The 14,300-nt window shown below is 42.3% G+C and overlaps 1 protein-coding gene across 3 annotated transcripts in view; it reads left to right on the top strand.

Moving 5' to 3' along the window:
* Positions 1–14,300, top strand: part of dock11 (dedicator of cytokinesis 11) — a 75,861-nt gene that overhangs the window by 50,769 nt on the left and 10,792 nt on the right. For all 3 annotated transcript variants that reach the window (XM_034210559.1, XM_034210558.1, XM_034210560.1), the window contains 16 exons: positions 546–593; positions 704–849; positions 1,647–1,762; positions 2,023–2,160; positions 3,896–4,078; positions 4,544–4,657; positions 5,497–5,712; positions 6,885–6,942; positions 7,712–7,818; positions 8,346–8,468; positions 9,117–9,230; positions 10,220–10,366; positions 10,762–10,972; positions 11,586–11,776; positions 11,983–12,083; positions 12,232–12,370. In XM_034210559.1, coding sequence (XP_034066450.1) covers positions 546–593; positions 704–849; positions 1,647–1,762; positions 2,023–2,160; positions 3,896–4,078; positions 4,544–4,657; positions 5,497–5,712; positions 6,885–6,942; positions 7,712–7,818; positions 8,346–8,468; positions 9,117–9,230; positions 10,220–10,366; positions 10,762–10,972; positions 11,586–11,776; positions 11,983–12,083; positions 12,232–12,370 — 2,152 coding nt within the window. The remainder of the gene's footprint in view (positions 1–545; positions 594–703; positions 850–1,646; positions 1,763–2,022; positions 2,161–3,895; positions 4,079–4,543; positions 4,658–5,496; positions 5,713–6,884; positions 6,943–7,711; positions 7,819–8,345; positions 8,469–9,116; positions 9,231–10,219; positions 10,367–10,761; positions 10,973–11,585; positions 11,777–11,982; positions 12,084–12,231; positions 12,371–14,300) is intronic.

Below are 14,300 nucleotides of genomic sequence, written 5' to 3'. Positions count from 1 at the left end.
TTTGGTTCTTTTTCTAATTCAGTAGGTGAACCTATATGTTCATAAAATAGTGTGTGTGAGCTTAACTGTGTGAGTTCAACTGAAACGGAGCATTTTCTGTCAGCTCAGATTTGATTTATTCTTATTTAAACTGTAGTTTGTGCTCTTGTGTTTCATTGTAGGTGTAGAGGTTACTGCCTGAATATGCTTAATGAATGACAGGCACTAAATATCTTGGTTACTGGTTTCTAGTAACTGTAACGGAATGCATTTTTAAAGTAACCCTTCCAACCATGTATGTAATATAAAGCCACGGACGTCTTATTGGTTGTAACAATGTTTCCTTGCCAAATAGTATTTCATCAGCAGTTGATTGACAAGTGTTGCCAAAGTTGAGTTGTACAAACAACAATTACAAAAAATTGCAACCGAACACAGTAGTCCTGGTATTTCTACTGACCACCAGATAGAATTTGTCATTACTTAAAACAAAAACTAAAAGGTGAAAGAATAACATGAACATTTCCCCTTCTCCTGCTAATATGTTGTATTATTTCTCCCTGCAGGACCTGTCTGGTTCAGCTCCGTTACATTGGAAAAAGGAACATTGGCCGGTAATACTGGGAACATTCTTAATATAATAGCTCAATATCCGCAGGGTCTCTGTCTGTGTCTTTCTATAAAATAAACAATGTCTCTCACTCTGGATCTATTATTCATACAGGAGTCAGGAGATTTGCGCGTCAAAGCTTTTCTCGTCAGACAGGAAGTCTCAGACGATGCCAGCTATGCGCTGCAACCGAGCCAGCCTCATGCAGACGAAGTTAAACCAGTTCAGCACCATGGAAGCCTCCCTCACTCTCAATATAGGTAACCACACACTTATGCAAACTTTAGGTCACAATTTATCTAACGCTTTTTTTCCCTACCTATGATTTCCTAATAGTTTTCACTTGACAGTTGGATTTGGGGAACCTAAGTGATTAGAAGGCCACACAGGTTTTCAATGCAAAGTTAATCTCACTTAGTCATACCTGTACTTAACAGAGGTCTGGAGAAGATCTAGCACAAACAAACCACACTGTAAGCTTTACCAATACACTTTACCATGATGTTTGTACCTGATTGGAAACCAGCTCTTGTAAGACTCAACAGTTAAGCCTTTCCTAGATTTATGCTAAACACACACAATCACATTGTGTAAAGCTGAAAGGAAAGATTAATACATGTGTTAAATCCATACTGAAACTTTTTGAGAAATATGTGGTCTATTTGAGAGAAAAACTGACAGGATAAACTGCACATATAAACATGAATGTGTCATAATTACATCTTTTGTTTTCAAACCTGAAAACAAGTTAAATTGTCTAAAATGTTACTTGGTAACGTTTTGTCCCCTTTAACTGTATATAAAACCAGTTTTTGTATTGTTATCCATGAAATTGTATCCAAAAAAACATTGGTAATTTACCTTGTGAACTAAATAAAAAATGGATAATTTAACAGTCCAGAATCAGAAAAGGCAGTGCTAAAACAAAACAAGAGAAACATCCCTAAAGTGAGAAATGTATGTTTTTTTAATATATAATCTGTTCTGTGTGAGCCTTTATCATACAGCTATTCAAATATACTTGTTTTTTCACGTGTGCTTGCTCTGTGTGTTCTAGGGACGGGGCCATCCGAAGCAGAGATCCACCATCAGGCTGTGCTGGAGGGAAACATCTCCACGGAGGTCTCCCTTAGCGTCCTGGATGTCCTTGCTTTTTTCACTCAGTGCTTCAAGGTCAGTGCACACACACACACACACACACACACACACACACACACACACACACACACACACACACACACACACACACACACACACACACACACACACACACACACACACACACACACACACACACACACACACACACACACACACACACACACACACACACACACACACACACACACACACACACACACACACACACACAAGGATGGGGATTGTGTATCTCTCTAGGGAAAAATGGAACCCAGTGTCTCTGTGTGTGTCAGACCCAGCTGCTGGACAGCGACGGTCACAACCCCCTGATGAAGAAAGTGTTTGACGTTTACCTGACCTTCCTGAAAGTCGGCCAATCGGAAGCGGCCCTCAGGCACGTGTTCGCCGCGCTCAGGGCTTTCATAAACAAGGTATGTTAACAAACTCTACCCCAGTCCTACGTATTTGTACTATTTCTAAAATCAAAAAAAGAAGGGCGTATTGTGCGGTGAAATTGTATTTGTCATAGACAAAGAGACCGGATGTACAGCATAATTATCTCTTGTACTTTGGTTTGTTTGTGTTGCTGCTGCCATGTTCCCACACAGCGTCGTGCGTTGATGCTTGCCAGCGGGCGTGTCTGACACTCGACCAACAACCAATTACATGAATCTCCCGCCCCAGACACACAAGCACGCGGTTTGATTGGCTAGAGCTTGTACTGGCATATGATTCGATTGGCTTGAACATTGCTCAACTTTTGAAGCCAGCAACGCTCCACGTCGCTTCCCAAAATGCAGTTCGGCTAAAAGTGACGTCACCCCATTCAAAGTGAATGGGCAGAAGCGTTGGAAGTTTCAACGCACGCCGCTGTGTGGACGGGCCGTTAATCATGTGTATTTTTTTTAATTTGTTATTACAAGTCTCTGATCTTAGAATCGTGAGGGAACATGTCACGTATTCCCAAAGGTGGAGCAAGGGGCACGCATTTATTTAGTGGAATTGACCTCTAGTATCTGCAATATAACTGTTGGCTGTGTGGTGAATCATAGTAAAGCACCAGGGGAGACTTTGTTCTGGCATGTTTTGTTCTTCTTTTCTGCTGTAGTTGTGGTGCGAGCTACTAGTTTCTGAGTCACCTACTGTCAAAACAAGAATTGTATGGATACAGCTTTTTATCGTCTACAAATCCCATGGTTATCTATATCTAATTTCTCCAAAACACAGCTTAAGCCACAGTGTTGCCCTGGGTAACATGTTATTTGTATCACCACTCACACTGTAGTTTATCGTAACTCAATCTCACATACACACAGTGAGAATAGGGCCAAACCAATGTGTTGTAACTTGTTTAAGCCCTATTGACACAGGGTGGTGTAATGGGAGCAGGTCACGCTCTGTTTTGCATGGCCTCTCACAATAACATATCAAACATTTCCTCTCTAAACATTAGAACTCAAAATGCCCCAAAATGTTGGTGTTATTTATTAAATGTGCATGTTTGTATCCTTGTCAAACATACTAAGCAGGAAGTCATTAAACAGAAGTCAAACGACCACAAATAAAAGATAAAAACTGCATTACTTGCACGTTCCCTTTCAACATTCTCTTGCACTATTTTATTTCCATTATTTTAGTGTTTGCACTATTTTCATTTTTGTATTATTTTAAGTCGTATATATATATATATATATTTATGTTGCATTGTTCAAGGAGCCTAGGACTTAAGATTTTCATTGCCATAGCAACACTAGCTACTGCGCATATAAGATAAAGATAAGATATACTTTATTGATCCCAATTTGTGATTTTCTTTGTCACAGCATGTAGATCAGACTTAGAAGTTAATTACATCAAATATATAATAAAATCAAAAACAATTACGATACACATATCAGCAGAAGAAGATGAACAAAATACGCCAACAGTGAATATATACATATTAATAATGAAGGTTATATATATCTATACAGTATAAATATTGAATACACAATACATATACATGATATATATGGATACATATGTCAATAAACCTTTGTATTATCTGACTCACAGCTCCTGTCCCTACCTAATGTCTCACTGCCACTAACCTGCTGTCCCCCCTACATACTAACAGTGTTTTCCCTAACCCCTGCCCTCTAAAACCCTAACATGTTGTCCCCTCAGTTCCCGTCGGTGCTGTTTAAGGGCCGCGTGACGCTGTGTGAAGCTCTGTGCACCGAGGTCCTCAAGTGCTGCGTCTCCAGGATGGGGTCTCTAAGGGCGGAGGCGTCCGCCCTGCTCTACCTGCTGATGAGAAACAACTACGAGTACACCAAGAGGAAGACCTTCCTACGCACGCACCTGCAGGTAGGGGGGGGGGTTTGTTCTGAAGTAGAGGAAAAGGAAGTCACGCCTCTAAAGATCTGTCCTGAGAACAATCTCTCAACATCCCATAGACTTGGTGGTCTGTAACAATGTCTTTCCTGATCTCAACACTCATATCAACACTTGACCTTTAGCCTTTCTTTCCACACACACTCCTCATGGGAACTTCAGATGCTTTCATAATGCAGGTGCAGAATGTTAGGATGTTGTTTAAACACACAGTGCCTTGCCGAGTTTCCGGCCTCTCAGCTAGCGCAGCAGCAGAACGCCGTCCAGCTTTCCATTAGATCTCACTGGACTCAAAACATATACACTCATAGTATTTGGTGTAGAACTGTGTTTACCCTACTTTTTTTCTTTGTTCTTCTCCTTAGCCAGCCCGTTTCTCCCTTCAGTCCTCGTTCTTCTGCACTATCCCCTCACTGTGCTCCTTTGTTTCCTGTCCAGATCATCATCGCTGTGAGTCAGCTGATCTCCGACGTGGCGCTGACCGGCAGCTCTCGCTTCCAGGAGTCTCTCTCCATCATCAACAACTTTGCAAACAGTGACAAACTCATGAAGGTAAAGTAGTAACAGAAAGTCAGACCAATCACAACTCTGAATGCAATAGGATTTAAATAAGAAACCATATATAGAAACAAATAAAGAAAGAAGGTTATTCCAAATTAAGTAAATGTTTGGGACATTAGATCTTTCCATATAAGCCCGTGCTGCGCCCAAAGCCAAGAGAGGATTCAACCCAAAAACTACAGAGAGCCCATCTGTGATCCATCTCTCTGTCTGTGTTTACGCTCCTGTTAGAGCAGCCACTGGACCCCTTTTTGAAACACTTGCTTCCATTGTGAGATTAAATATGTGGCGTGGCGATACGACTGATGTGTTTAGACTGTAAATATGTACCGTACGAGGCGACGATGATCGATAACAGATTCTCTTACAAGGAGGCCTTGTAGAGGTACTGATTTCGTGTCTTGAACATATTCATGCATACAGTACAGCTTCAGAATAAAGTGCAACAAATGTAGAAACAAAGTGGGTCGCAATGCAAACCACAATAACACCACTTAGAATGCATTAACTAAGACATGTGTGCATATGAGACTGTTGCCCCTGTGCATGCTGGGAGGCTTTCCTACACAATCACTTGATCAGTGCTGTAACGTGAGTGCTGCTGATTATGGTTTCAATCCTCTCTTCATGCTGTCTTTATTTCAAAATAAGAGCGCACTGTTATTGAAGTTAACGTCCCCTAAGACTAACAAATCAATACTTAAACTGCACTTTAAGAATTTCCAATTAGTGAGAATGTATAGGATGATTTTAATCTATCTAGCCTGGATAAGGACATTTATCTCATAACATCATGTATTCAAACGTTTATTCCTCTCTGCATGAAACAGTCCACGGCGTTCCCCTCTGAAGTAAAGGGTCTGACCAAGCGGATCCGCACGGTGCTGATGGCCACGGCCCAGATGAGGGAGCATGAGAAAGACCCGGAGATGCTGCTGGACCTCCAGTACAGCCTGGCCCGGTCCTACGCCAGCACCCCCGAACTGAGACGCACCTGGCTGGACAGCATGGCCCGAGCACACCTGAAGAACGGAGATCTCTCCGAGGTAACAACGGAATGCTTCACCTGGTGTCATATTTACAACACAGAAGTATTGCTATGCTCCTGGTTCATCTATTTTATTTATTTATTCATCATAAAAAAAAAAACTTCTGCAAATGCGTCAGTCAGCCCTAAAAACAAGTTTCATTTAAAATAACAAGTAAATACAATCAGTAACACACGCTGATCACTTTCTTTGCATGCAATGAAATCCACTTTCTTAATCACGTAAGCTGTTAGGACTCTTAAAAGAAAGTGTTTCAAGCATATTTCCTTTGCTATTGGCACAGTGGCAACACCAAAGCAAACAGCATAACGAGTCTCTGCCCTTGTGTACACTCTGATGTACACAGTGAGTCAGTCCTTCAGTCTCAGGTTTCCAAGCCCACAAGGTTTCACAGAAGCATTACTCCCTGAATCACTGCTGCTCCTATAATGCAGCACATTTAAATGCATAAATTAAATATATACCTACATAGTGTACATACTTGCTACTGCTGCAACAGGACACAGGCTGAATAAAGCAGCAAATTGTTTACAATGTTTTTACAATCTCCAACATAAATCAGAGAGCTCAAGTCGAGGTCATTTTTATTTGGTTAAGCTGCAATAAAACGTTTATTTATGGTTATCAAGAAAATAAAACATCGGCTGGTACATCCTACTTTGGTGTAAACAAGAGAAACAGTGGCTGAAGCTGAAGTCTTTATACTTATACTATGAATACTTTGTACAGTCACAATGATGCAGTACTACTGTTCAGATAAGAGGAGGGGAACTTGATTTGAACTTGAAGAACTTAACTTGAATGAACTTAAATAAATAAGGACTAGTGAACTTTACACCTGGCTGCTTTCTGGCTTTTGTACATTCTGTACAGCTGCCAGTTGAAATGATAGGTGTGGCTGCTAGATATGAGTCACAAACTGTCAACGTGACATGCGCTTGAATATCAAATAAATCTTGTGCATATCAGTCCCAGTTAATCAGTCACTGTCAATGAAACATTTGCATGTAATGTCAAGAGACCCAAGGCTGCTTTACACGGTGAACAAACAAAAGGGGCAAAATAATAAAGGTAGAAATGTAAACCGCAATGTCACCTTTGCTGTTGTCCGTTTTGCTTCCAATCTTGTGTTGACTACATCCTGTTGGGGTTGTTTTTGTTCTTCACAGGCGGCCATGTGTTACGTTCATGTGGCTGCGCTGGTTGCAGAATACCTGTACAGGAAAAGTAAGTCCCCCTGCACACCTGTACACACACACACACCTGTACACACACACACACCTGTACACACACACACACACACACACACACACACACACACACACACACACACACACCTGTACACACCTGTACACACACACACACACACACACACACACACACCACACACACACACACACACACACACACACACACACCACACACACACACACACACACACACACACACACACACACACACACACACACACAGAGCAGAAGACCTGTTGACTGATGAAAGTGCTAAGAAAATAAGAACGGTGTTTTCCGCCTCAAAAGGAATTCAGTTACACAGTTCTCTTTGTTGAGCATTGTGGTCCAGGACCAGCTGTTGATAAAAGACAAGTCAGTCACTGACTGTTGTTGGAGGCGGATACTATTACACCAGCAGCACAGTGACATTTAGCAAATGTACCGGAATGTGCTGTCAAATACTCATCATAAAAAACGGGTACCTTTGTTGCATGTCAACGCAAAAAGATAATTATGGGGTTCAACAAATGGTTGATTGAGATCCAACAATAATATCATAAAAGAAAGCACATTAAACATTCAGATGTACAATAACATTACAATAATAGATCACAGCATGCAAACAAAGTCAACGGTTATTATATTCTACATCAGGATGCAACCTCGGAACTAAACCATGAATGACAGTATTTGATAGAAAATATTCCTTTTTTGACATGTATTTAAAAGCATTTTATTTGACCTCCTTGCTTTGTTTTGTAAAGAGTTGTTCCCGAGCGGCCTGGCAGCTTTTAAGAAGATAACCTTAAACATCGAAGAGGAAGCTGCCATGAGGGAAGACACCGGAATGCAAGACGTCTATTACACCGAGGTCTGGCTGCTGCATTTTCATTTGGTTTCTTGCATATGACATTGTGAAATGACTTAGATGAGATGTACTTTCATTGTTTCCCAAATTGGGAGTTGTTTTGGTTACAGCAGCATGGGATCAAGGCATTGCCCATGAGTACAAAAGAAAACTAATACATGCATAAAAAAGAAAGATATGATAAGAGTATCTATAGAATAAACAATGTAAAAAATACAAAACAAGTCAGAATTCACTATAATAGACCAACCTACTACCAACAATATATTCAAACATTGGTTACGATATACAGTATACAAGTGCAAAGATAGATTTTATTTTGAGTGTGAAGGCAATACCCTTATTCTACTTCAAAGGATGTACTTGTGTTTGGACAATATTTAACATAAAAAAACACATTTCAATAGTAATAGCAAACAATTCTGTACTTTTGGCATTTAGCTCGGGTTTTGGATTAAATCCTAATGTAGAATCCAAATTGTTAGTTTTATTCTGTTAATATGGTTCAAATGCATTTTCTATCTTTTTAGGAGGTCTTGTTGGAACACTTGGAGGTCTGTGTGGAGGCGCTGTGGAAAGCCGAACGCTATGAGCTCATCACGCACATTGCCAAGCTCATAATCCCCATCTATGAGAAGCGTCACGAGTACGAGGTACGGCTCTCAAACAGATATCATGGTATCATAAACATACAGCCACTGTTTCTTGCCTCTCTTTGCAAAGCGACTCATCCATGTCCCCGTGCTTATAAAGGTCAAGTAATCACACCTATGGACTAGGCTTTGTAGAAACATTATCCTGATATAAATACTTGTGTGTAAAGTGTACTCATATTCATTTTCCACTCATCATTTGACTCTTTGGCTTCATGTGGGTTGTTCACAACAAGATACCTGGTCAAACATTATTTCACTGCTCTCTGATTATTAAACCTGTTCTTATCAGGTGCTTAATATAGCACTTACTTGTTGCTCTTGAACAACATCAGGGTGGGGTGTGAGACTCTCAGGCTTTATAGAAAACATTTATATCATGTCTTAAAATCATTTTTTAAAACACAAACTGCTCTGTATGACCCTCAAGCCGTGAACTTTCTTTTTTTTTACCTCATGCTCAGGCAGACATTTCTCAATATTGAAATAATGTGATTCAAAAACAGCTTTAGTTCAAATGTTAGTCTGGATTTTACACAACTGAAATGCCTGTTCTTGCTCCTGCGCGCACTGCTCAGTCACTGCCATAGGTCACTGCACAGAAAACAGAAAATAGACCATGCCATCTCTCTTCTCCTTTTTGTGCAGAAGCTAAGCCGACTGTACGACACCCTGCACAGAGCGTACAACAAAATAATGGAGGTGATTCATTCGGGCCGCAGGCTGCTGGGTACATACTTCCGCGTGGCTTTTTACGGACAGGTGAGATCCGACAACAAGCCAGTTTCAATGAGGACTTTATTTGAATAAGATTGGATTGACAAACACAGGTGAATAGGAATGTTATGTAGCAAATAGGTGTGGTAATGCAAAAATGTCACGTTCAGGATTGCTTTCACTTGTATTTTCATATAATGCCACTTTATACTTTCCTCCACCTGCAGATTTAGGTTATTAATAACAAATATAAATCAACACACATTATGATATATTATGATAGGTCAATCTACCCAGAAGTGTATAAAGTAATTCAAATAAACTCCCCGTTCACCAAGCGCAGACTGAAGTAATGAACACATTTTAAAATAATTAAAAAAGATCTTGTGCTTAAAATTGCCATGTTGCACAACGAGTACTTTTACTTTTGGTACTGGTAATGCTAATACTTTTTTAACTGTATTTAAGTACAATTATGAATGCAGGACTTTTACTCGTAACTGAGTATGGTGGATTGGCACTGTATAAGAACTCGCAGTAAGGGTGCTGCAACTACGCAAACACAAAGCAGGATGTTCAGCAGGAATGGAATGAAGAAACACAATAGTTGTTATTGGATGCCATCTGCTCAGGCATGTGGCATGCCCATCCATCATAACACGGAAACATCATAACACTTATCAAATCGTTCACATTTTGATCTCTAAATATGCTATCAGCGTAACTATAGTGTAGGTTACAGTACAGCCCTGTTGATAGATAAGCAACATGCAGATTCAGGAGAGGCACGCAATACATGAAAGCAAATAACTGCAGTGACGTTACATGTAATCATCCTTTACAGAAATGCTGAGTCATGCAGAATAAAAATGTGTTGCATCTTACTTGTGCAGAAGGCAAAAACAACATGTTTATAATGGTGTAAAACATCTTATTTTGCCTTTTTTTAAGCCTGTGAAACACATTTTTTAATGCATGTGTCTTCAAGCACATTTCCAATGGACTTTCTCTTTATGTTTATGTAATTTTCGCAGGGTTTCTTTGAGGAAGAGGACGGGAAGGAGTACATCTACAAAGAGCCCAAACTCACTGGCCTGTCTGAAATCTCTCAGCGGCTGATGTCACTGTACGGGGAAAAGTTTGGGCCGGAAAACGTCAAGATAATCCAGGACTCGAACAAGGTGCAGTAGATCATGGAGGACGGATAAAGTGGGAATCATTTGCATTGATGTGATTGATGGGTTGACATTCTGTTTATTAAAATGACATAAAGTGGAAACTCCCTCTGGAGGGAACTTTGGGATTTCAGCCTTTGCAGACCATTTACATGCACACAAACCTATACAACACACGACAGGACAAGACAAACCCCCAGAAGCGTAATATGGCCCCTTTACTCTTGACTGCTTTTAATCTGAGTCAGTGGAGGTCCATGAGGCGGCATGAATTAGTTTTGAAGCAGTGAGAGCTGTGGTGATGTTAGAAAGTTTAGTTTTGCTTTAGGATGACAGCAACATGTTTCTTTTGAAATGTCAAAAACTCAGTTATCTTACTTGAGGTGTTTGCTCTCCCACAGGTGAACCCCAAAGACCTGGACCCCAAGTTCGCCTACGTCCAGGTGACATTCGTCAAGGCGTACTTTGAGGAGAAGGAGGCCCCAGAGAAGAAGACTGACTTTGAGAAGTGCCACAATATCAACCGCTTCGTGTTCGAGACCCCTTACACGCTGTCGGGCAAAACGCACGGCGGGGTGGAGGAGCAGTGCAAGAGGAGGAGCGTGCTCACAAGTACATACAACATAATCTCATATCAGAAACTGCAACACAGTGATACTAAATGTATTTGTATCTCTTTATGAGGTTGTTAATCTCTCCCAAGATCATGTATTGCACAATATTTTCTATTGACAATCTTATTTTATCTTCTTATGACTTTGGACTGGCCACCCATTGTTCTGAGTACTGTTAGCTCCTAAATGGCCTTATACATTAAACAGCTGGTTACCATAGCGAGAAGCAGCTGTATATTTCCATTCCTCCAGAAACACCCTATTAAAGTATCCTTGGCTTATCTGACATTATAACAAATCCCCCCAAAGCCATGTTATTATTTAAATGTAGTTCTCATGGTGAACCTACAGTCACTAAGGGAGACAATACTTTGACTAAACCCTAAATAGCAACAGATGAATCGGCTCATTCTGTTCCTTGTTTTTAGTGTCATCAAAAATGACAGTGTTGCCAAAACTTTCCATCAGATATGATTGCGTGCAAATGAGTGATCACCTCAAGTTGACCCTTCGAGAAGCATATTGTCACTTTTTATTATTTATTTTTTTCTCTCTGTGTTTTTAAATTGAACGCATGATTCGCCCCTATATGACTCATGTTTCATCTCAAGCTGCCAACACATTCCCCTACGTGAAGAAGCGCGTGGAGGTGGTCGGGGAGAAGCAGGTGGAGCTGAAGCCAGTGGAAGTGGCCATAGATGAGATGACGGCTCGAACGGCCGAGCTGACCAAACTGTGCTCCAGCCAGGAAGTGGACATGATCCAACTGCAACTCAAACTGCAGGGCTGCGTCTCGGTGCAGGTAAAGGCCTCAATCAGAGACTCAGCTCAGTAAAAAAAACAATATATTAATAACTCATAATGACTGCCCATAGATTGCGAAAAGCTGGGCTGGTGTCAGTATCCGAGTGCCGTGAGAAAGCATGAATGGAACGTGCCAATTGTTAGTTTGTTTGTGCGCTGATCCGAACAGGAAGGCCTAACACTCTCAGACATGTTTTTCTGCAGGTGAATGCAGGTCCCATGGCCTATGCTAGGGCTTTCTTGGATGACAGTAAATCCAACCAGTGTGGCAACAAGAAAGTTAAAGATCTCAAGGACATTTTCAGGTACCCATTGTTTTTTTCGTGGCCTAATCACTAAGCTGCTGCTTTTCTTGTTGTCCTAACCATTCCTGGTTAACAGTCACTTTTTTGTTGTAAAACTGTTTCTAAGCAGTCAATTGAGTTTGTAATTAATACTTTTTGATAATTGCAGGCAATTTGTCCAGGCTTGTAGTATGGCTCTAGACATAAATGAGCGGATTATCAAAGAGGACCAGTTTGAGTACCATGAGGGCCTGAAGTCCAACTTTAAAGAAATGGTAAAGGAGCTGTCTGACATCATCCACGAGCAGGTAATTGTTTTTATTTTCTGGGCGAATCAAAACAGTGTCTCTAAACAGAATATGTTATTTTTTACAAGGAGCACACCCTTGGCTGATTACATATTTTCCCTTGAGAACTCACAGGTTTGCCTGTGGCAGGTTATCAGATAGAACTGATTCTGGAAAGAGATGTCGCTCTGAAATGAAAAACATCATTTTTTTACAATAAACAAAACACAAACTCTCACATAAAACACAGAAAATCATCATGGTCAACAGCAAAAACGAGCCTGCCGTAGCAAGGCACACAATAACAATATCCAAAAAACAACAGAACTCATGAGTAACACAGTTAGTTATCACCAAGCAATGACAAAAAAGGCTTCACACCTTCAAGAAATAGCATTGAAACACAAACTGTATTTGATTGAGTTACCTCCTTTGGGACAATTCCCAGTTTAGTAATTAATGGTACTGTTTCAGCTGCAAGCATGCCTACCTTGAAAGCCTGGTTATGATAGGAGGGAAGAGCGATAGTTACGGCTGCGCGCATGCGCAGCTCGAGTACCAATAACAACAAAGTCACCTGTGACCCACATGACACCGGCTATATCAGCTGGTGTCGTAAGAGGATCTGTTCCCAGAATCTTCTCGCGAGCACACAAGAATTCTGAGTGACAGGGAACTCTGGCGGTCATCCGGGACTCATAGAACCGTAGTTACAGCCGTAACTATCGTTCCATTTCGTCCCTACTGACCGCCAGAGGCGGTGCTTTAAGCACTGGATGACTTATACCAACAATGTCATGAAGAATCCAAGCCCTTGCTCACCACTGGAAACAGCGGAGCTCGGCAAAAGGACCACGCCCAAAGAATGGGGAGTGGCGACATTGACCTGATGACAACTGGAGAATGTGCCAGAAGACGCACACGACCCCGCGGCGCAGATGGTCTCCAGGGGCACCACCCTCAGGGCAGCCCAAGATGTTGAGATGCTCCTTGTAGAGTGGCATCTCAGCCTGATGGCAGGGGGCGGCCACTGGCCCCGTAAGCCTGTGAGATGGTATCGACAACCCAGTGGGGCAGCCACTGGTTAGAGGTTAGGGGGGGGGACAGGCGGCCCGCTAGCAGCCCCTACACCGGGCCCAGGCTGAAGGGCCAAGAGGCGACTTCATCATGCCCCTATCGGCAGCTAGCCGATCCACTTTAGAGGACAGCCTGTTTCTAGTCCTATTGGGGGGAGCACACACAGCCATCGCTCCCTCAAGTCGCCGGGAACGGCCGAATTGATCTGGAGGAGGATGTGACAAGGAGAGGTGTCTGTTGGCTGCTGCCAGACGTTCCACCTCAGTGATTCTAGCCACTCTGAGCGCCCGAGGCATGCAGCTACAGCTCATGCAGGCGTTTACCGTGAGAACCTCCCTCAGATACTCACATTTCGTCCCCACTGACCGCCAGAGGCGGCCGAGGCAGGAGGGGCAGCGGTCGTGGCCGCCCTCGGGCTCAAAAGAAGCCACACAGGCGCTACATGAATGAGCCATTCTGTAGTTAGCCAGATGCAGCGTAGCCGGGAGCGGGTGCGGGTGCGGGAACAAAGCCTTCACCAGCTACCTGCTTAATGGAAAGAGTAGAGCGTTGCTGTTACTCGCCGAACAGAAAGAGGGATGTAATTACACCCACGTTACCGGCAGAGGGAGCGGGAGCGAGAGCACTGCCTTCACCTGGCTGGATTAATAAACACGGCAGTTCAGCGGCTACCAGGAGCAGGGGCGAGAACACTACCGGCTGAGTTAGAGACGAATGCCAGATGCAGCATAACCGGGAGCGGGTGCGGGAACACAGCCTTCACCAGCTACCTGCTTAACTGAAAAACAGGGCAGTTCCGCGTCTACCAGGAGCGGGGGCGAGAACACTACCTTCACTGGTTGAGTTAGAGACGAATGCCAGATGCAGCGTAACC

Source organism: Gymnodraco acuticeps, unplaced genomic scaffold (genome assembly GCF_902827175.1).
Source record: "Gymnodraco acuticeps unplaced genomic scaffold, fGymAcu1.1, whole genome shotgun sequence".
Lineage (NCBI taxonomy): Eukaryota > Metazoa > Chordata > Actinopteri > Perciformes > Bathydraconidae > Gymnodraco > Gymnodraco acuticeps.
The sequence above is the reverse complement of the archived record's forward strand: the minus strand, read 5'-3'. Positions and strand labels throughout refer to the sequence as shown.